General features: G+C 48.4%; 1 protein-coding gene across 1 annotated transcript in view; it reads left to right on the plus strand.

Annotated features, from left to right (window-relative positions):
- Nucleotides 1–16,934, plus strand: part of SYN2 (synapsin II) — a gene marked incomplete at its 5' end in the record, with an annotated part of 152,173 nt that extends 135,239 nt beyond the window's left edge. The window contains 3 exons of the mRNA XM_082663729.1: nucleotides 9,613–9,673; nucleotides 13,289–13,520; nucleotides 16,090–16,934. Coding sequence (XP_082519855.1) covers nucleotides 9,613–9,673; nucleotides 13,289–13,520; nucleotides 16,090–16,225 — 429 coding nt within the window. The 3' untranslated portion in view covers nucleotides 16,226–16,934. The remainder of the gene's footprint in view (nucleotides 1–9,612; nucleotides 9,674–13,288; nucleotides 13,521–16,089) is intronic.
- Nucleotides 16,935–23,218: the final 6,284 nt, after the last annotated feature.

The raw sequence follows: 23,218 nt of genomic DNA on the forward strand, positions 1-23,218 counted from the left end.
GAATAACAGAGACACTCCTGTCACTCAGGAAATTCCAAGAGTTTAGAGGCTACTTTCCAAGGGGGGAGGGGGGTGTGAGTAAAGGCCAGATCTGTCTTTGGGCAAGGCCAAACTCTTTACTACATACATAATTTAATTAATTTAGCAAATGTCTCTCAGATACTTTCGAGCCTTATTTGTCTGTGTTTTCACTGACTAGCACAGGCCTACCCCAAAGTATGTGCTTAAAATTAGTTAATAGACTTAGGGCCACAGTGATAAATGCAGTGCCCTCATACCATCCTAGCTCGCTGTGCCCTCGCCATGCTGGTAAGGGCCTTTGCATTAGCTGTGTCTTCTCTCTGAAGTGCTCTTCCCGTATTTTTGCATGGCTGGCTCTTTCATGATTGTATAACATATTTCCTAAACCCTCCAATCCAAAGTTGCCACCTAGTCACTGGCTACCACCCCTCCCTTTTTAAATTTTCTGCACATCACTTGCTGTCGGCTACGATCATTCTCATCTGTGTCTCTTTGTCTCTTCCACTGGAATGTCGGCGCCTCAAGAGTAGGGCTTGTTCACTGCTGTGTCCCTCAGGTCTGGCAGAGTGGCCAGCCCCTGGCAGCCACTGGATGTACCCTGGGTACACTAAGGAGGGGTGGGGGCATGGTCTGCCCAGGTACAGTCTATCGTGGGTAGAAAAGTTGAACAGCAATAACAAAACTAATCTGTCTGCTTTTTATTATCACCACGTGACAGCAATTCTATATAAACAACAGTGATAAACCACTCCCACCTATCCCTTCCTTGATCTGCCGTTGCAATACATATTTGTTGGACGAGTTCCCGGTTGGAATAAGTGTCTTTAACAGCCCTAGCAGCATATTGGAGTTGGTGTTGGGATTCTATGAACAATTTTAGTAGAGTGCAAGAGATGTAAACCAAAGCCTGTTACCTAGGTCCCCCTCCCGCCAGGACTTTGAATGGCGAGCTGAGCCCTCAGGTGCTGCCACTAACTCACGTTTCACTCCTCATGGTCAGGCCCCTCTTGCTGGCCTCTTTCTTCTGTAGCTCAGGCTGCGAGAGCTTCTGGCCTGAGTCACAAGCCCTAGATGCTACTTCTTGCCCAGTATTCTAGGTCAAGACCAGGACAGACTTATGACTAGCCATTTGTCTACCTTTCTCTCTTTCTCCTTCTCTCTCCTTGCCTACAGCTCCCCTATTAAAGCTTTCATTTCTTTGACTCTAAAAGAGAGCCTAAAGGAGGTTAGGGACAGGGGAGGTGAGCAGAGGGCCTCCCTTATCTTGTTGTCAGCCAACTGCCTAGACCAAAGTGGGTTAATTATAGGAAACAGAGAGCAAAGTCATGGGGCTGGGCCCAGGCCACCTGCTGTGCCCAGTTCTGAGGGTGTGAGAGGCGTTAAGTCTCTGAGAGCAGGGAGTGGGTGAGTGGCAAAGCCTCCTCTGGCTGATGACAGCTTGGTCTCAGCCTGGCTGGCCTGCCGGCTTTAGGGCTGCCCTGAGAGTTGGCCATGGCAAAGGACCCTCTACTCTGGAGTGCCTTAGGGATACTGTTCTCAAGGTGGCAGTGACACCTGGTGGCCAGTGGTGGCCAAAGCCTCTAGGCTGTTTACCTCCAGAACCTCTTCCCTGTAGGCCTGCTCTCCCCTCTCTGTCACACTCACTGATCCTGGGGTCTGTCGTCTGGAATCTGAGCTGGGCCTTACATCCTGGGGCTCTGGAGAGGTGCTACTCCTGAGACTCGGGGGAACCAGGGAGAGAACTGCAGGTGGACAGAGCTTTCAGGTCATGCCTGCAGAGGTGGTGTCCTAGGGCTCTTCTTCATGCGGCTAGTCTGTTTTCATTTCCTATTACATGGCTCCCTTTTTATTTTCCTGTAAAATCTTCCAGAGCCAAAGGGCTGAATTGCTAATGAAGGGATTTCGGACACCATGGGCTTTCTGTTTGGCTATGGGCTAGACCCATGAGGAGTGATTCTAAGATTCAGCCTTTGGAAACATTAACACACATAATGTGTCCAGGAGGAAGATGAGGCTCCTCCCCGATCTTGAGCTGATCAGAGCACACCTCCAATGTTGCTTCCTGTCTGAGGGTCACAGCATAACAAGGACGAACTCTAACTGGACGGTGCTCAGAGGAGGGAGACCTAGAGGTTGGGGCATTTGGCAGATCTGTTCTATGAGTAAAAGTTAAAGGGGCTGTCGTGAAGCAGCAGTAGTCTCAAGGAGCCCATGACTCAGTATCTTCAGCTCTCCAACAGCTGTCATGGGGCAGAACTGGTGCCAAAGGCAAGCCTACTGGAAGACGTGAGTAAAGTCTCTGATGCTAAGAGAGGAAATGGCTGCTCGGGAAAGCGGTATGTGGCTGCCACGTCACTGCTGATGTCCAAGCCACTTGTCAGGCACATTGTGAAAGGCTGGGCTGGGGGCTAGGGCTGTTGGAACAGGCAACTTTTAAAAATCTCCTTCCAGATCTAAGATGCTGTGATGCAGGCCGTGTGCTAGCCACAGACCTGGGAAAGGCAGTGATGAGTGTTCTGAATTGAAGGACTGAGGCCTGATAACCTCTGGCCTCTGCCGGGGCATTATGCAAGTCCTTTTTCACTGGCTCTCTGGTCTAAAGAGATACTCAAAAACCTTTCCAGCCAGGTCTTTCAAGCTACAAAGGGCTCATAAAAATGAAGTCTCTTGAGTACAAGGAGACCAAGATTGAGAAGGGGTTTCATTGGAGTCTAAAGGGCCATGCAGTTAAGGATCCCAAACACGGGACTAAGAGGGCTTCGTTCAGTTCAGAAAAAGTAAATTTCAAGGAAAGGCCTTCCTGCTTCCCACAGCTGGACTGCTTTAGGGAATTTGTTCCCCTGTGAGGATAAGCTGAAAATGTGAGATTTGAGGCAGGTTCAGATAAAGTCACTAGTGACCAGGTCCCTTAACAGACTATTCAGGGAAACTGACTATTTTGGGGCTGTCTTAACTTTTAAGGGACATCTTCAATCACTTGTAGCTGACATTCTGACCTCGGGTGACCTGGCCCTCTGGGTCCCCATAGGTCTCATGGACCGCGCCACAGGACATTTCTTGTGTCGTTAGGAAATCACTGATTATGGGAGGGCTCCAATCCGATGAGCTCTGCCCTTGGAGCAGCAATTCCCCTCACAAAAGGAGGAGGAGCTCATCCTTGGGTGCCTTTTATACCCTTTCAGAAGAAGGCAGTTGGGCACTGGGGACTGCAGGAGTGATCCCAGAAAGGTCCCAAGGTGCCTGAAAACACGCTGTCCCCTTTGCTCTGGCTGAACCTACAGCCTCCCGACCACATTCCTTCCCGCTGCCTCATTCCCCCTGGGGTCGTGGACCGGGGGAGTGGGGCCTGGGGAGCTGATCAGAATAGCTCTGTGGCGTGTCCGGCGAGGCGCTTGGCCTGGCCTCTTTCCTGGGGCCAGACCCTGAGACCCTTTCTCAATTTCCTGTCTCAGATATGCTGAGCAAGCACAGGCTTTCCTCCATGGTGGGGCAGCTGGACTCAGGCCAGCAGCTCTCAAGAGTTGAGTCAATGTCTTTCCTTCCTCAGCTTTCCAGCCTGCTGGGACCTCAGATAGGAGCTCCTCTCTCCCAGCTCGTCTGCTGAAAGCCACAGGATGGCAAATTAAAGGTGCCTTTGGCAAAACCCCACAAACCCTCAACCGTGGACTTGGTTTCTCGCCCAGACCCGTGATTTCCTTTCCCGTCAGCTCAAGAGCTGACATTTACTGCATTTGAAGTGACTTTTCTGCATCTTCAGGGACCTCGCTGGGACAAGTCAGTGATACAAGTCAGAGGGCATGGCATAGCTTAGCCCAGAGTCCACACCCTACCCCGCCCACCCAACAATATCTTCTCCACTGATGCGTGAAATCCTACCATTAAGGCGTCATGCCTTTGGATTGATATTTATTATTACTCAAATAATAGTAATGATGCTCATATCATTACTTTACCTGGCACTTTATGACTTACAAAGCACAGCCATTATTTTAAGCCTCACAACCTTTACGTGAGACGGTTTGAGCTGGTATTTCTGACTCCGTTTTACATATCAGCAAAGAGAATGCCAATGATTTGTCCAAGGTCACACAGCTTATAAGCAGGAGAGCTGGATCTTCTGGTCCCCAGTTCCAAGGACGCTCTGCAGTAACCTGCACTGGGCCCTTTTGATGCGCCACCAGAGCACACAGATGGTAAGAATGGAGAGAGCTGGCCCTTGTGCTGTGGGGGGGGAACCCTCGCCCTCCTCCTCGTACAGCCCCGTGCTGAACCTCCCAACCTGGAGGCACCCGTGCTTCACCAGCTCTCTCCTACTCCCCTCTCCCTGGCTTCCCTGGTCACTAAGGCCAGTGGCCTCAGCACAGCGGGACCCGAGCCCGGTCGGCTTGGGTGGGGAGCAGCAGCAGCCTCCCCTCAAAGCCTGTGCCTGCAGGACACCTCCCTGCATTCTTGCTGGGCTCAGGACTCCACAGCTAAGGAGGGCTCGTCTCTTACCGCAGACACCTAAAGACCCGAAAAGTGTATGCAGGGCTTCATGGAAGCCCAGAGCCAGAAGAGCCTGTAGAAGTCGCCTGCCTGCGACTGCATGAGCCCATCCACAGCATCTCTGACAGTTCGTCCAGGCCCTGCTTAAACACTAATGCCAGGAGGCTCACTACTACCCACACCAGCCCTTGACCTTGATCAGATTTACATTTGGCTAACCTTGATCTTCTGTTCAGTCCTGGAGGCTTCCCCATTTACCACATTTAATCCTTAGACTTGGCTCATTTGGGAAACTGAGACTCAGAGATTAAGTAACTTGCCCAAAGTCCCATGAGGAAAGATGTCATTTCACACTTCTCACCATCCTGTCTGCTCCATGTACCCATTTTATTCCACTGGTGTCCACCTTAAAAAAGGTGCCCAGAACTGATGATTACAGTGCTCTCCTGTGAGGCTTAGCAGCCCAAAGAGCAGTGGACCTGTGACCTCCCCTTGCTGGGACACTGATGCACCTCCAGCGGCATCACATTTTTGGCAGCAGCATTACAAGCTGACACCCTCTGAGCCTGTCGTCTTTCTCTAAGCCCAGGGTTGTTTGGGGGTTTTCCTTATGCTGCCCTAAGGCCATTTATTCTCCTTTTTTGTGTGCAGCTGGGCACAAGCATTGGACCTCACATTCTTACCTGTTTGAGTCAACTCAGCTTCCTGAGGGAAATGCTGCAGCTCAATCTGGCCCTGAGTTCCTGCTGTGGGCTGGCTACAGGCCAGACTTTGGCAGTGACGCCAGAGTGGCCAGACTTCTGTGGAATGCGGCATCCCAGGCGGCTCTTGGTGACTGGAGACAGATTCCATGGTAGCCAAACCCCATAGGGAATAGGCCCCCAGCCCCAGCAGACAGAAGGCTTGTAGGCAGGGCCAGAGAGTCTCAGCCTGGCAAGGGACAGTCCTGGGGGACTCTCCTGGCTCCCATAACCCCTGGGAAGTCTTCAGTCCACAGGCTCCAGGGGGCGGGGGCAGGAGAAGCTCCCTAGGCGCCAGACAGGGGTGGCCAAGGCACATTCCCAGGCTCCAGTGCAAAGGAGGTTTCTGGGAGCTCTTCCGCTGAAGCTTTTGGAAGGGAACTTTTGGGCTCAGTTCATCCTTGGGTGTCTTGTTTGTATATTTCTGAGGCTGAGGAGAGCCGGGACCAGGCTTCATGGTATGACTACCCCTATCAGCTCATGCTGTGAGTTTCCCCATCAGAGCTTAATCTGTGGGATTTTTTAAGTTTTTTCCTGGACTCATAGGTTCTCAGAGTTGGAAGATAAACTGTAGTGTTCATCTAATCTATTTCATATTCCATAAAGGTATATTCCCTACTGTATCTTTGTCAGGTAATTCTCTAGCCTCTGCACGAACATACCCATCTCCCAAGACAGCCTCTTCCACTGTTTTTACTATAGGAAGTTCTTCCTGTAAGTGAAAGTCTACCTGTTGGAGCTTTTGCCCACTGGCCCTTCTTCTAACCTTGTGCCCTATGGTCTTCCATAACCGTCTCTGAAGATAACAGTTCTCTGGGAGGAGAGCATCTTAAGCTGCTCTTGATCAATGTCTGAGGTGAATCATTGGCAGCTGTCAGTGGTACAAAGTGAGGCCCTGGGGGAGGGGACTGGCAAGTGCCCCTAGTGGCTGCACAAACTGTATGAGGGGGTATTCCATTATGAGAGTGAGACCTAAGAAGCAACAAAGCTTCAGAGGAAAAGGCCTCGTCAGCATCACCATTACCATCATCTGTCGTATCTTTTGTAGCACCTGCCAGGAACAGGTACTTATAGATATCTCTCGATAGATGTCTCAATAGATAGATAGGTAGGTAGGTAAGTAGGTAGATAAATAGGTAACCTCACTTTATATCATAGAAACCATTTGAAGAAAGGCAGGTGCAGGAGGGAAAATGACTTGCCTGATGTCACAAAGCTAGTAAGTGGGAGATTTAGATTTAACCCACCGTCTTCCTAACCCCAAAGCCCAAATTTCTCAGTCACTCTGCTGCCCAATCTTAAAGACTTACTACTGGAGACCCAACAGCAGTGTGTGTGTGTATGTGTGTGTGTGTTGGGTGGGGTTGACACCCAGCTTGGGTAAAAAGGCAGCCCTGGTATCCTGTGCGCCCATTACCAAACACCATCCTGCAGACTTCTCTTCCAGTTGGCAGCCAGGCCAAGAGAAAGTAGAGCTCACAATGGGAAAGAACTCTTGGGACTGAAGTATCCCTACCATGACTGGATTACTCAGGCTTGATGTAAGAAAAGGAAACAATTTCTGCTTCTTCGAGACTTGTTTTGACTTTCCCTTCTGCACCTAATATGCAGGCACATGGAGCAGGCCTCATGTTTAATTCGCTAACCTGAGCATTTTCAGAGCTGCTAATCAGAGTTGATATCCAATACAGTGTGGTTTAACATCTATGGTTTAACAACGTTTTTCTCATAAAAGACTTCTACTCTACTCCGTTTTGGACTTCACTGTTGTTGCATGGTCATTTATCTAATAAGCATTTATTAAGGACCTCTTATGTGCTCAGTCCTGTGCTTGATGACATTGGTAAAACGGCGATAGTCTTAAATTTTCCAAAATACTCCCAATTTTAAGTATTTTTACCTTTTTAATAAATAGTTACCATATCAGACCATATATCCCAATTTTTCTTTGGAAAGGAATGGGCACTGTAATTGTTAGGAATTCATGAGAAGATGAAGACTCATAGCCCATGCCCTCAAGGATCTGGCGGCCTCCCTAGCAGCAGCATCCCAGCCTTCAGGATAACAAGACAGTCTATTAAGTGCTATTGTAGGATTTCAGAGAGGAGATCAGAATTGAAAGGGGCAATCAGAGGAGAGATTTCATGGATGAGGTAGAATTTGACCTAGACCTCCAGGATATGTTGGGTTGGATTGGTAGAAAAGGAGAAAAGGTATTTCTGGACGGTATTTAGCATAAACATTGGAGTGGCCTAAGTTTAGAACATGAGGGAGGTAAGTTTAGAACATGAGGGAGAGAGGCTAGAAGGGCCAGTCCAGCCATGCTGAAGCAAGTTTCTGGTGTCAGCCTGAAGAATGTGGACGTCATCCTGTGGGCAATGGGAAGAGAAGGTCAAACTGCCTGGGCTCACATGCCAGTTGCCTCAGTACGACCCTGGGCAAATTACCTGCCTTAGTTGGCCCTCAGTTTCCTTATCTAAAAATTAGGGATGTTGATACCTCGTAGAGCTGTTGTGAGGTTTAAGGGAAATACTGCATAAAATTGTCCATCATGTTACCCAGCTATAAATTATTTAGAGCAGTAAACTGATACAATTAGAGAAGGGGTTTAAGAGGATAATAGGTATCCAGAACATCGATTGGAGAAGAGACTGAAGATTTGAGAGACTGTTCTAGTAGTCTAAACAGGAAATGATACAGGCCTGACCAGAGTTGGTCAAGAGGAGATGGTGAATCTTAGATGCCAAGAAGGAAGAACTGATGGGTCTCGATTGCTGACTGGATGGTGTGGGCCCTAGCTGGCTTACTGGGTGTGGGTGTTTCATTGCCGGGGTTCAGACCCACCTCGTGGATCCCATGAAAGTCCCTGGAAGAAAGGAAAGGAAGTGTGGGTGTTCTTGCTGTGATCTGTGAGAGGTCGGGATTGTAGATAGAATGGGCACCCTCTGATGCAGTGGCACCAGGACCTTTCAAAGGCCCCCTGCCTCCTATCTGAGATCCTGTTAGTAGAACTGTGACAGCAGTGCTGTCATTAACAGACCAGAATACTGGAGAGGGTAGCGCTTCTGCTCTCCCAGTAGTGGAGCTGAAAACGGGCCTGAAGGCCAGATCGGAGGCCCATGGGAATGGGGAACAGTTTTAATGTGGGAGTAGGGCTGGGGGGCCTGTCACAAGGGAGAGGAGCAGTGAAAGAGGAAGTGGGGTGTGCTGAAGACACACTGAGCCTCTCACAGCCTTGCCTCCGAATCTCCCTCCTTTTTTTTTTTTTTTTTGCAGTACGCAGGCCTCTCAGTGTTGTGGCCTCTCCCGTCGCGGAGCACAGGCTCCGGACGCGCAGGCTCAGCGGCCATGGCTCATGGGCCCAGCCGCTCCGCGGCATGTAGGATCTTCCCGGGCCGGGGCACGAACCCGTGTCCCCTGCATCGGCAGGCGGACTCTCAACCACCGCGCCACCAGGGAAGCCCCCGAATCTCCCTCTTTGGCATCACCGTCTGCACACTCGGCAGCCCCCAGGCTTCATGGAGCGTTTCCCCCTTGCCAAATTCAAGCCCCAAATGCTCACTGCCTTTGGTACAAGTGTTAGACAAACTGAAGTCACATGCATCTTTGGTCCCGTTGGGGCATAATCAGAATCACAGCTGGGAGGAGAGGAAGCCTGGGAGGAGAGCCATGGTGTTGGGTAAAATGCAATTATGCTGTTAGAGAGGGAAAAACAGCTTGGCCTTGAGCACTTTCACAAACATTAACATCTTACTCCTTCCCTCTGGTTAAGGAGGGTCCTGGGACACAAAAGACTGCCCCCTCCTTCAAGCCCCTCCCTGTGGGAGTTCCAGCCCAGCCCAAAGAGTGGCTCTGACCCCTAGGTCAGCCCCAGGGCTGATCCCACCCCAGAGTTAACTCCACGGGAGAAGTGAGCCAAGTCTAGGCTAGCCACCTGGTGCAGCCCCCGCTGGCACTCCAGCCACTCTCGGGAGTTTGGTGTTGATCCTTCCTCAGGAAGCTGGGCCTGTGAGTGCCAGGGGAGCTGGGCCTTGGGCAGCCCCCAGAGAAGAAAGCAGATGCTGTTGGAAGTCTCAAAGCTTCTAGAAAGAGTGTCTACAAGGGAGTGAAATGAAAAGAGGGTAAGGAGGTGTCAGAGACTCCTGTCAGAGTGGTTCTAAGCCCCAGGCTGCGTACACTTGGGCCCCGGCAATAACCCAGAGGCTGAGAGTCCCTTTGAGGCGTTTCCAGAACAGCAGAAGCCCCTGGGCCAGATCCCGCTGGATCCCACCGGATCCCTCTGCAGCCTTGCCACAGAGCCACAGGGTTTCTCTTTGGAATCTGCTTGGAGTTTTGTTTGTATCTCTTTTGCATTTTTGTCTTCCAGAGTGGAACACTTAAGGATCCGGACTCGAGCAAGACCCCACCTCAGCGGCCAGCCCCCCAAGGTTGTTTACAGTATATTCTCGACTGTAATGGCATTGCAGTAGGGCCAAAACAAGTCCAAGCTTCTTAAAGCGATTGGTAGTTTTCAAAGCAGAAATTTTAAGCCAAAAACAAACAAGGAAAGAAAGGAAAGCGGGGAGGGGAGCAACAGACCCTCCCATTGGTGCCATTTCTGCGTTTTTTCAAGGCTGACTGGACTGTGTTTTTCCTATGCAGTGTCAGTGCCTCTGTCTGGTTGTTTACCTGTTCCTGTTCGTGCTTGTAATGCTCACTTATGTCTCTCTGTATACCTTGTGATTCCAGGGCTGTTTGTCAACAGTGTACAAAAGAATTGTGCCTCTCCCAAGTTCAGTGTGACTAGCTTCTGGGTGGTTTGATAGTATATTTTAATTACATAATGTGGGGTGAAATAGGACTGGGTGGGGGGGTGGACAGGGGAGAAACAAAGACCACAAAAATAAAACCCAACTCCCCTCCTTCTCCCCCCAGACTCAGATAAACTGCCCCCCACCCCCTGCTTACCTCCGTGAGTGTGCTTGGGATCTTCAATGAACTGTGCTTTTTGCTTCCTTTCTGCATGACTAGGGTAAATAGATAGAAGTTTAAGAGATTTTCAAGGTCTTATTTCCGTAGCTTCATCCGTTGAATCTGAAGGCATCCATCTTTTTCTCCATTTGCTAAAGTTTGGTGCATTTGAGTTTATGTGAATAAGCTGGCCGTGCCTGTAGAGCTCTTGTGTTTTCAGTGATGACGTGAAATATAAAGAATAAGCTATTTCCAGGAGCGTGTTCTGTATTTGACATCCCAGTATACCCTTCGTTTTATTATTAACTAATTAGCTATGAGATTAGACACACACAAAAAAATGGGGCCGCTGACGTGCAATATCAAAGTGAACTTGTGAGTATTCTCCCTGTGTTCATCTTAGTCCCTGTAAGTTGTTTCTACTTTGCCGTTTCTGAATTGGCCATCTGTGCGCTTCTGTGGAACTGAGGCTGCTTCGTTTTCCCCAAAGCTTACTGTGTACAGAGATAATTCTTTAGCAATTTGGGACGTAGAAGGCAGGGAGCTACTGAGAAGTCTGGAAAGGATTCAACCATTCTTCTCTTGGCCTCTCCTGAGGCATCACGACATGGGAGCGAATCGAAACTGTGCCGTTTCCCTCGAGTGGGTACACTGCCTCCAGAGCTCTGAGGTGGGCACCTGCTTTCGCTGTCAGCTGTTCCAAAAGCCCTCCAGAGTCCAGAGAATGAAGAGCTTTATCTTTCCTGAGAGGGACTGTCTCAGATTTTAGCTTGTGTGTTTGGGGCCGTGGTTCCACAGCGGTGGCTCTTAAAGAGCCCTCACCCGTTTGTCCTCTTTCCTCCGCCATGCAGCTCCTGGGCAGGGATGAGGCAGTTACTAGACCAGGCCTCGGGTCAGTGCCTCATCTTGCCATGTCCTGGCCAGACCAGGATCGGGCATCCAGTGGCCTCCTCTAGCACCGTGGGCTGTGGGAGTTCACGCCAGCAGTTTGCCTTTTAGAAGAAGTGCTTCTAGCTCTACTTTTGCATTCCCTCTCACTTCTGTACTGACATGTCACCTTTCTGGATTGCCAGGTTTGAGGAATAACTGGTGTTGGTGGTGTGTAACATGATTTCTGTGTCAAGGGGCACATGCCCTGGTTTCTGTCTTGATTGCTGGCAAATTCTGAGCTACAGGGAAATGCACTGAGTGTGAATGTTCTTGTCCGCGATTCCTCCCTTAGACGATGTAGATGCCGATGGTAGTCGATCTGTTGTAAATATATACATATATATGCAGTTAAGCACTTCCAGGTGGGTTGCATAAGAATCAGGTCCTTAAATACCTCCCAGTCTGATGAAATGATAGAAAGGAATAAAGAAACATTTCCCAGAATGGAGGAATACATTTTATTTTTTTAATTTATTTTTGTCCAAGCGGTGAGCTGACGGTGGTGTTGCTTCTTTGCATGTGATCCGTGTGAACATTCAGGTGCTTTTCATGTGACATTTGTGAGCCACAAATACGAAGTTGCCGTTTGAATTTAGTCAGGCTCCAGGGTGGTGGTGTCAGCCACGGTCTATCAGGTGAGGGAGAAAGGGACTAGGGCTCCCTCCCAGGGCCAAACACAAGCAGACAGCACACCCTGACTGTCCTGTGCCCTCAGGCAGCATGCTGAGGACAACTCTGTGGCCTGGGGCATCCGTGTCACAGTATAGGATTGCCGTTCAGGTGTTTTGTACCCATTTCTTTTCTGATGTTGTCGCCTTTTTTTGTACCAATCCAGCGGGGAGACCCTCAGCCAATGCTGGAAGTGTGATTGAAGTACCTCTCTTTTGTGACTCCTGTACAGCTTAATGTGCAATAAAGGAAAAGTTATATCTGTCTTCAGTGTTAAGTTGTAAAGTTTCTGGCTATTCAAGCATCTCTGTGCAGTTGGGAAAGCACTCAGTTTTCTGGTACAAGAGGCTGAGCTATCAACCTGCAGTACTTTACAAGTAAATGCTGATACAAATGATGTCAAACTTTGGAAGAGGCAAAAACTGGTTAATATGAAATGCGCTGCTAATCTGCCATCTTCACTAGTTTTCTGATTTGAACTTAGAACTTCTTCAACATGCAAAATTTCATTCATTCACTTATTTACTTATTTATGTGTAACTCACCCTGGTATTAATTGGTCATTGATGGTAAAGTGGAGTCCATGCCGTGTAGAGGGGAAACTGACTTACAATCATGGATGTACTATGGTATAGACATACAGTTCTGCCTCTCCAGAGGGTACAGGTGTCCTGGTGTTTCTGGAAAACTAAGTTACAGTACAACTCTTAGCTGTCGTTGAGTTTCTGTAAGCCAGCTCCTTCCAGTGGGCACGTGAACGTGGACTCTGGGATTGAGACTGAGAAATGAGATCTCCAGGTCACCACATGGTTTTCTGTCTCATGTTGGGAGAAGGGGATCCTGGTCCTTTTGGGGGGGGGGGCCTCTTCTTTGCCAAATGGTGCTCACAACATCTCCAGGGAGAGAATGGGACTTGGATTTCTGGAGAATTTCACCACATACACCTGGGAGGGACTGGAGCCCCTGAGGATGGTACTAAGAGGCAACTGGACACGAAAGGTCCCAGTCATGGGCATGACTTAATGCTGAAAGGAAGCCCTGCTGGGGGTACAGCAATCAGACATGCAGGCGTGGAGCAGGACAGACTAAGGCCGACTCCAAAATAACAATGTGGAACTTGAGACCTCCTAGCACACCGTGGGCCAGGTTGGCCTGTACCTGAGGAACCTCTGGGGGAGAGGGGTGGTCCCTGTGGTCTGGGGGCCTTCCGTAAGAGATCTCACCTCTGATGGGGGCCGCTCATCCCATGGCTTCTTCCCCATGCTCCGACTTCTGTTGTGACTGAGCCGCTGTGAGTGTGAGGAGGAGCGTGTAGCGGCGACGTCTGAGGGTAACCGGGGGCCTGCTCTGGAGCCCTTCAGAGCCTCGGATGGCTTCTTGTCATAGAGCTTATCCTTTGGTAATTAAATAGCCACACCCTTTGGGACATAGATTCTAATAAGGAAACCCTCTGATATGGGTAAATTATGAAGTTTTTCTTGTACTGAACCTAGGGGGCCCTGGGCAACCCCAAGGAATGCCACCCCCAGGCAAGGTGCTACGTCCACGCCGGCTCCCCCCTGGACCGTCGCTGCCACCTTCCTCTTCTTCCTCCTCCTCCTCTTCTTCCTCCTCGGGCGGCCCCACCACCCACGGAGATGCACCCTCCAGCGGCAGCTCCCTGGCAGAGGTCCAGCCACCCCCGGCTGCTCCACCACAGAAGCCCCAGCCTCACCCACAGCTCAAGTAAGAGACGACTCAGCAGCTCCTCCCTCCCGTCTTCCTGCCCCTCCTCTCAGGCCTTGGGCTCCAGAGCTGCTAGGAAGCACCTTCAATCAGACCTCCTCCTAAAGATATTTTTGTGGGGTTTTTCGGGGGTTGGGTTTTGGTGGGTTTTTTTTGTGGGGGGCATGGTTGGGTTGATTGGGGAGGGCAAGAAAGAGGGAAGTGAAAGTCTTAAGGTCTAGCTAGAAGCTCAAACCCTCCCCTTTCTTCCTGGGGAGTGGCAATAAAGCAGTTACTACCCCCTCTCCCATTCTTATATGAGCTTTGGGTTTGGGTTTTTTTTTTTTTTTTTAATCCTCCCTCCCACTCTTTTTTCCATTCCTTTTCTCTGTGTGTATATGTGTCTTTCTCTTTCTAAAAAAAAAAAAAAAAAAAAAAAATTTTAATTCTCTTTTCTGCCTCTGACTCACAGTTTAGGGTGTGCCAATCAGCAAGGCTGCCCAGAAGGAAAAGGGGGAAGTAGTTAAATCCATTTCAGCTTTTTACCTTCAGCTTTGTCAGAAGGAGGTTGGTTTCTGGTGTGGTCATCAGAGGAGAGGCCCATATAGAGACCCTGAGGAACTCCATCCTCTTGGGTTCGCTCATTCCCAACAGTAACCCTAGAAACCCCTGTCACGCTATCCTGCTTCAGAGGACAGAACTGAGGGCCCCTAGAAAACAGTATAGCTGCATTTGGTAGGGACAGCACCTGGGTGCTCAGCTCCACCCTCCCCCAGAACCAGAGACGGCTCTCTTCAAGGTCCCCAACCACAGACCTCTGTCATGACTGTCAGCACAGACAGCCACGGCCCGGGGGATCGGAAGCGTTCCGTGAGTGCATCTCAGTAAAGAGATGAAACTCTCAGGGACGGAGAACAGGGAGCTGTCGAGTTTGGGGCTCAGATGAGCCACTCAGAGATCATCTCTAGTCACTGCACAGATGAGAAAACACTGCTGAGAGAGATCTGATGTTGTCAAAACCCTTCTACTAGTTAGCGGCAGAGCCAGGGTGAGGGCTCGGGTGGTCCGGATGACCACTTCCGTTGGGTCTTCCAGTCCTGTATGATGGGAGGGCCATCCCCCGGCCTTGCTCCGCAGCTCTGGCCGAGGGTACATTTCATGTCTCGCCTGCCTCACACCTTCCCCTCAACCCCGTCGTTTTCTGCAGCTGACTTTTTAATCTCGCCTACCTTCTCTTGAGCCAACTCTGGCCCCAGTCTGAGGGCAGATCTGTGGGCTGTCACCGCCTTTGGGCTGAAGCTGTTGAATCGAGCCAGCCTCTGATGACAAGCGGGAGGCTTGTACCTGTGCCCCCGGCCTGTGCATGCAGAGGAGTCGCCGCTCCCAGAGGCCAGCATGTTGGGGCTCATCCCAGGCAGGCCCAGTGAGAGGCAGGGCACCTGTTCAGCCACTGCGGGAGAAGAGACAGGCTCATGCCCCTGCAGAAGGGAGTTTCTGGGGCTGTGTCCGAGTTCAGGGGAGGGCTGGGAGCGCTGAGATACCGGGAGAGGAGTTCTGGAGCCAGGAACCAGCAGGAAGGAGACAAGCAGAAGTCAAGAAGGAGAGAAGACGGCCATGGAGTCGCCAGACCACGTGTCCTCTCCTGCAGTGTTGGGCCTGGCCTCCCCTCCACCTTCTTGCCTTCACAGTTTTTCTCTCTGACTCACTAGTGTCTCAAGGGAAAAATTGGTCCCTAAAATGTGTGCAGTTTGGGTTTTTTCATTAGAAAACTACCCAGTAACCTTGTGTAGGCCTGATGTGTATCTCTGTTGCCCCGGACACCCTGAAACTCACACACCTCATATTAGGCTCCTCTGAGGAAGGCTGCAAGGGCGATTACGCCCATTGTAAGGACGGTAAATGGAGTTGTTAGAGTTCGTGCCAAGTCAAAAGGTTCTTCTGGAATCAGAGAAAAAAGCAAAAAAGAAAGAGCTGAAAAGGCCTAGCGATCATTTTACCAGACATCTACATAACACAATTAAGAAACCGAACAAGAAACCGAGTCTCAGAGAGGCACGTGGCTTCCTAAGGTCAAGAGTGAGTGAGAGGCGGGACCAAGGCTTTGACCCAGGTCTTCTGATGCTGGCTCCACTACTGGACAGTTGATGAGAAAGAGAGCACAAGAGTCCACTGGCCCCTGCTTGCTACGTTTCATCCAAGGGGAAGGGTGTGAGATTCCTGGATTAGTTCTTGCCAAGTTGGGGCCCTGAAATTTAGCCTGTGGGCCCTTTAGCATTAAGTGAAAGGAAGACCCTTGAGCCACCCCTTCTTCCTCTTTCCCTTCTCCTTCCTTCTCTTCTCTCTTTCCCCCTTCTCCCTCTCTCGCACGCTGCCTCCATCCTTTCCTGTTTGAGCAGCACTGCAGGTAAAGAAAAGAGCACAGGGACCTCCCAGGGGCCTGCTAGCATGCCCCATGCTGGCTTTCTCCTCTGCCACCCAGTCTCCCTGGGGTGGGAGTGGGTGTTCCGGTCGTGTATCCTCGTGTCACCGTCCTTCCCTGCCTCACTGGGAACACCACCCTCTCACATTCTCTCTGGTTTTTATCTTCAAGCAAGTCGCAGTCCCTGACAAATGCCTTCAGCTTCTCTGAGTCCTCCTTCTTCCGGTCTTCAGCCAATGAGGATGAAGCCAAGGCAGAGACCATCCGGAGCTTGAGGAAGTCCTTTGCCAGCCTCTTTTCAGATTAGCTCTCCAGACACACAGGGGCACCCAGCCCAACCGGGAAAGGAATCCAAGACATTTGCCGACAACAGTCAGCCACACTTGGTGGTGATGTCCCATGACCTTAACGTGTGTGGCCCCCTCCTCTGCTCTGTTGCGCTCAGTGATGTGCTGCAGCTCAGAAAGGACCAGGTGAAGGTCTCAGAGCAGGCGCCTACCCAGCGAGGGGCACCTGACGTCAGAGAGGATAGAGCTGCTTCCCTGTAGTCGTGAGAGCTTCCTCTGAGATCCTCGTTCGCTGTGACTTTAGTGGCCTTATTGTGATAGCACCATCATGTCTTATTCTTCCTTTGAAACCAGGATTCCTTTCACTGAGGACACCTGGTTGCTTAACCGAGCTCAGATGCAGTGCTAAGCATGCCCCCCTGTAGTCAGTGCTACCTGTTTGGGGAGAATATACTTACCCCAGAATAACTCTCGGCTCTAAGTGTTAGGGACTCACCCACACCTGGATCCCTTGTCACACCTGTTTAGCTGTTGAAAACACACCTGCCCAGCACACAAGATTCCTCGATTGCTATGGTAGTGAAGCACCTGTAGTCTGCTGACCAGAGAGATCAAGAACCTACAGTCCCCCTGCCACCTCCGGCGTTGTTCTCCTGTGTGGGGTGCAGTGATCTTGAGCTTCTCCAAAACTGTGCTGTAGAGAATGCATGCCAGTATGCCAAGTTTTGTGTTCCTCTCCAAATAAATGTTAAGACCTTTGGTGTAATAAAAGCAGCAGCATTAACCAGCATTTGATTCAGCCATGAGGTCTCCCCTAGGCCCCCCTTTTGACTGTGAGAGTGTACGTGAGGCACGTGCGTGTGTGTGCGCGTGAGTATAGGGAAGAGAAAAACCCAGGAGGGTGAAGCTGTTTGTGTTGGTGCGTGTGTGACTGTCTTTGCAACGGTTGAGAATACGGCTGTCCTTTAGATGCCCCCCAGGCTGCGCTTCCTGACACCTCCCCAGTAACTCAGCAGTTCTACCAGTTGTCCTGAATGTGGAGCCTTTCTAATAAGCATAGCATCTTGGCTTCCGTAGTGGCCCAGTTGGAGCTACTTGTCTGGCCCATCAGTCTCCTCAGCTAAAACCCACACGGAGGTGCCAATGAGGCAGGATGGGCCTGCTCTCGTGAGTGGGGTCCGCCGATCTCCCGGCATCCTGAAGAAGTCTGTGATAGAGGGCGGGTTTCGAGGGATTTCACTGTGGCTTCTTTGGGACTCAGGAGTATGTTCCCAAAAAGCCACAAATGCTGTGAGAATGCATACCACATCTGCATTGATATTAACATCTTACCTAAATAATTTCCTACACGTGTTCCCATCCTACTAACAACTCGACAAAATAACACCCATCCTAATGCCGCTGTCTTGCTAACGCCTCCCAAGTAGTAGGTGCTGAGAAGTCAGAGAATGAAGTTCCCTGGTGCCAGGGTCTCCTTTCTAACTCAGCTCATGCTTCCAGGGTTTGAGGATGTAGACTTGTGCCTTCTTCCTACGCTTAGAAAACAGCAAGTAGAACCTCCATTGAGTGACACCTGGTGGGGGCAGCCCTTATCCCACCACAGTGCACGTAACTAGGGAACAAACAACTAACAAAACAAAAGTGGGGCAGGCAGGTAATACCTGTGCTCAAGGGAATTGATCTCTATGGTTCCTTCCATTTCCAACCAAGAGTCTACCACTTGTAGTCACTTCTATCCCCCAGTTCCAAGTATGTTTTAATAAGATGAATTCATTTCATCTAAAAGCATTTATTGAGCATTTAACATGAGCATGAACATTGTGATGGATTCAAGGAAATATTTACTAATATTTCCATAGTGCATACTAAGTTCCAGGCACAGTCCTAAGTGATCCATATATATGAGTTCATTTATTCCTCGCAACAACCCTACATTATAGGCACTATTATTGTCTTTTTATTATTTTACAAATGAGGAAATGGAAGCAAATCAAGAGTCAATAACTTGCCCAAGGTCACCCAACTGGTATGTGGTGGAGCTGGGATTTGAACCCAAGCAGCGGAGCCCCATGGCCTTGCCTACTTTGCTATATTACTTTTACTTAATCTAGCAGAGGCAACAAGACAATTTTATTAAACTGTACATAATGTGATAACAAAATTAGAGATGTACACAAAAATTCTTCACATCCATACGCACCTCCTTCCTTCGCCTTTTCTCTATCCCTTGGCCCCAGGGAAATGAGGGGTGGGAGAACGTTAGGGTACTTGTTACCAGTATTGACCCCTTGTCCTAGAACTATGAGTAACATACACAGTGTATCTTATTCTGATCCAATATAACTCTGGTTCTTGAAAAATTACTCATTCTTCCACACGTGACGTCAGACCAAAAGCCACAAGTGGCTTATTTAGAAAATGAGTCAGCCTGGAACTGCTGGGGTGTCAAAAGGGGGAGGCAGTTTCCTAGTTCAAAGGACACATGGATTCTATCCAACCCTTAGTAATGGGGTGGAGCCAGAGGTGGGGGAGTTCCATTCAGAAACAGCACTCTTGGTATGTAAAAAGATGGCCCCAGAGACTGGGAAATTTGCTACTCCCAACAATCAATAAATAGCTGCTGAATACCATGATAAAAAATTTTCTAAAGCTGGGATCTCCAAAGGTTGGAGAGAGTCCTCTATAGATCTTGAAACCTTTGGTCTGTCAGCCACTTCTGACCACTGTGCAACCATCACTGCAGCTGATGGGGATTCCCTACCCACATCCTCACCCCAGATGAATAGAGATAGACACTTTATCCCTGCCATCATCGAATCCGCATCTCCTTGGGTCAAAATGAATTCAGTTTGCTTATCATTTATCTGCTCATAACTCTTTATTGTATACTTACTAAGCTCAGTAAATTCTTGGGGACGAATATAAAAATGAATTAAGCAAGGATTCTGACCTCACAAAGTTTACAGCCAGTAGGGGAGGTAGCATATAAACAGATTTAAAGTAGAAAGTGCTGAGTGTCATAAGGCAAATGCAGTCAAAATGCTAGTTTGGAAAGATGTGAAGCTTGATAGGATTGGTGAGGATGTGAGAAACAGAACTCGTACACATTGCAAGTGGGAACGTTTGTCAGTACTGGCATTTCAGTGGACAATTTGGCAGTACCTAATACACATACCCTATGCCTCAGCAATTCCATTTCTAGACGTTCATTCTGGAGAATCTCTTGTACAAGCACTCAAGGAGGCAACTAAAAGAATGTTAGTCACAGCATTGTTAGTGAAACATGGAAACAACCACTGTCTCTCGTGGAGGAATTAAAACATAAATTGGTTTATTCATACGTTGGAGGACTACGTAAGAGTTAAAGAAATAAGCAAAAACATTTGAGGAATTCAGATAAGATATGGAAGTTAAAATGGAAAAGATAAGGCAAGTAAGTGGAAAATGGACAACAGCCGTACCTGTGGTTGGAGTGGAGCATCCTTCTAGCTGGGCGGTCAGAGAAGGTGGCATCCAGTGGGGAGCGGTGAGCGGCCCACAGGATCGGGAGGCCTGCCAGCTTCAGGGAATGGGGTGAGTGCACGGAATTCAGTCACTGAATTTTTCAGCTGGAAGTTTCATCCAGTTCTATCCTCTTCATTTTACAGATGAGAAAACCCAGATCACTCAAGGAGCTTGCCAAGGTCAGGAAGGAAGTTAGTAATAGAAGCAAGTGAGGCTTAGTCCCAGGTGTCTGATGGGCAGGCCTTTCGGGACACTGTCCTTGGTGAGATAAGTGAATGGCTTTCATTTCCAGGGGCCCCCAGGGAGGGCGGAGCTCATGGGAACATTTCCCAGAGGCTGGGAAGAAATGGGAGAGTCTGTTGGGCAGCAGCAGGAGTTCTGAGTTTAAATGCCTGCTTTGCTAATTGTTAGCTAATTGACATTGATTATAAGTTCTTTAGCTTTTCTGTGTCTCAAGACACAGAATGAGAACAATACTATCTTTCTGAGGAGGTTAAGAGTTAAATTAACTAATTCACCTAAAGTCTGTTTCTAACAGTGGTTGGCATGTGAGAGGATCACAAGATATCCCCTCCGTCTCAAAAAGACAACAGCAGTGTAAGCTCCAAACCCCCTTGGCCGGGACTCCTCCGAGAGCAAGAGCGGCTACACAAATGCCAATCATGCCTTTCTTTCTCTCCCGTAACCAGGTGGGCCTCAAGGGCAATTTCAGCCCATCTGATTCCTTTTCCTAGGGCTATGGCTCTTTCAGGTTGAGTTGGTTAAACTGAGTTGAGGGTAGACACCTGGGGAGGCAATTGCTGCTGCCTAAACATCCTACTAGCAATGAACATAAACACACACACACAGGCCAAAAACCACTGCAGCTACAGAAATGATGACACAAACCCCATATGACTCTAACGGACTAATTTTTAAACACTCGTACCATATGATCATTCCTACGGTGCTGTGGTTTCCTTCAACCAATTCCTTTGGGAGGCTAAACATTTATTCCAACAAACCTGCTGCTTATGTTCAGAAAATAATTGCCCTCAGATCTGTAGCCCTCAAATTTGAATTTCTATAACTCTTGGAAGATCAAGAGTTCTTTACCTTGGGATCTAGAAATTCCCATGCAAACTGTTCTGTGCATTGTGCATTTTGGCAGGTCCTCAACACACACACACACAGAAGATTAAGAATCATTGCTTTAGAGAGTGAATTTTGATTTTTAAAAAAACACTTAAAATTCTTTTGGAGTCAGCTCTAATGATTAAGCTAGATAATATGTAAGGTTCAAAACACAGTGTGACTATAAATTAATGAGATAATTTTGTGTGGCTTGTAAGCTGGTTCTGAAGGAAATTAATCCTAGAAAAGGAGTCTCATATGTTCTGAGTAGTTTCTCTTTGAAATAAATGTCAAGCCCCATCAAGATTATTGATTCTGAAAGAGAGAAGATACATTTCAACAGGCAAATTCTGTTGTTTGTTTAAAATAATTTTCTTACTGTCTAATTCTCAAGTCACAGACTGCACTCAGAATAATGTTCTCCTCTTCAAATAATTGTCATCATTCTCCCTTACATTTGTGTAGTATTTTACAGTTTATATAGCACCTCGTAATTTAAAGGCACTTTCCAGTTTATAAAGCACTGATTCATCTCTCAATTAGTCAGATTCTGACAATAGCCCCCTGAGCCTAACTAACCCTCATTATAAGTGACTTCTGAGTGTCTGAGCTTTGGGCTCTTGCTTGAATAGTACTCTTCTTCCTACAAATCTCCTTGGACTTCAAAGCCTGTTGGTTGTAAACATGTGGGAAAATAATGCAATTCTTCATTCCCTCTGGTAGACCCTCCTCTTATTCAACACCCTCTCACTGTCTGAGAACTTGCTTTCCATCTTGGCTATTGATATAGTCACACACACACACAAACACGCACACACACACGCATATGTGTGCTTGTCCGCTGGTCTGTATTTTCAGGAGTCTTTTCTTCTCTTGTTTCATGGTCTGTACTCCCCAGCATGTCACTTTGTCAGGGAAATACTGGAGAGACAGGGCAGGAGGGAACACCAGAGAGCTGTTTCAGGGACCCCAACCCACATGTAAACAAATGCTCCCCAGGGCACACCAACTCCCTGGGCATTTTCATCCTCCTGCATATGCACACACATCTCTTTTGATAAGAATTCCCACCCTTCAGCTAGCTCCTCTAGGCAGCTCACAGCAGAAAGCCACAGCCATCCCAGTGGATCAGGTTAGGTGGCAGCCTGACCAACCCTAGTTGCTCTAGATCCAGTTCTTGGGGAAGAGAAATTAGTCCTATCAGATTACTGATGGGACAACCAGGTTTGGACCTCTTGGATCCATTCTGGAGCCCGTCAGTAGTGATAGAGAATTGCAAGAGTAGGCCCCAAGGATCCCTGTGGGCAGCTCAGACAAGCCAGACCTGTCAACACTCTGGAGACCCTCAAACCATCCCAGAGGCCTGAGTGGCTTGGCAAGTGGACGGGAATGACATTTGGGCTGCTTATTTGTCTGTGGAGTCTCACCGGGCTAATACAATACAACATTTGGGATCTAAAGATCCTTTTAATTTGAATATTTGATACCAAAACAGTGAATGTCTCGATATAATATTACTAGGAAGAGATCAGTAGATTATTTCTTCTTAAAGACTTCTTATTCCTTTATTCTGTCCCCACAGCAATTATTCCGGATTAGGGCGTTTATTCACACCTTATTGTGACATCTCCCTAATTGGGCTTCCTAGCTTCAATCTCTTGCCCATTTCTGCCAATTTTCTTTTTAAAAATCTCTGATCATCAAAAATCTTTCAGTGGATCTCCAGGCTTAGGGAGTACAGCCCAAACTTTTTACCTTGGTATTTAAGGCCCCCTAGAGCCTAGCCTCACTTTACCAGGGAGGCAGTATGTCTAATGGTTAGGTATTTGGGCTTTGGGGTCAGACAAACCTGGTTCTACTGCTTGTTAGCTGTGACCTTGGGCAAATGACTATATACTTCTCTAAACCTTAGTTTCCTTACTAGCAACTATTGTAATTGTAATACTTCATACGTTTGTTGCGAGAATTAAATGAGAGAATGCATGGAAAGTGCTGTGTGCAGGTACCTCAAATATATACAGAAGATCCTAATAAATTTTGTATATCATCATTACTTTCCAACCTTAACTTTCCCTATTTAGTTGCAGCTAAGCCAACGTGAAATTCACTGTCCTTGCTTGTTTTCTTGCTCCACACGTATGCTCACTTTATCATTTTCAGCTGTCCTCAGTCCCTTAAAAATTCCTCCTTAAATTCATTACCCATTCAAATTATGCATAACCTTCAAGGCCCTGCTGAAATATCACCTAGTTCTTGAAGCACTTTCTGCCCATCTTGGTAGTCCCCCATGATTTCTCTTTCTCCTCTAAACTCTTACATAAATTTTTTGCAAGTTCACACAATTCTATTAAAATGTGTACGTCTATTTTGTCTCTTTGTTCTTTTTCTAATCCTGA

The sequence above is a fragment of the Grampus griseus genome (genome assembly GCF_964374135.1).
Source record: "Grampus griseus genome assembly, chromosome: 10".
In the NCBI taxonomy this organism is placed as follows: Eukaryota; Metazoa; Chordata; class Mammalia; order Artiodactyla; family Delphinidae; genus Grampus; species Grampus griseus.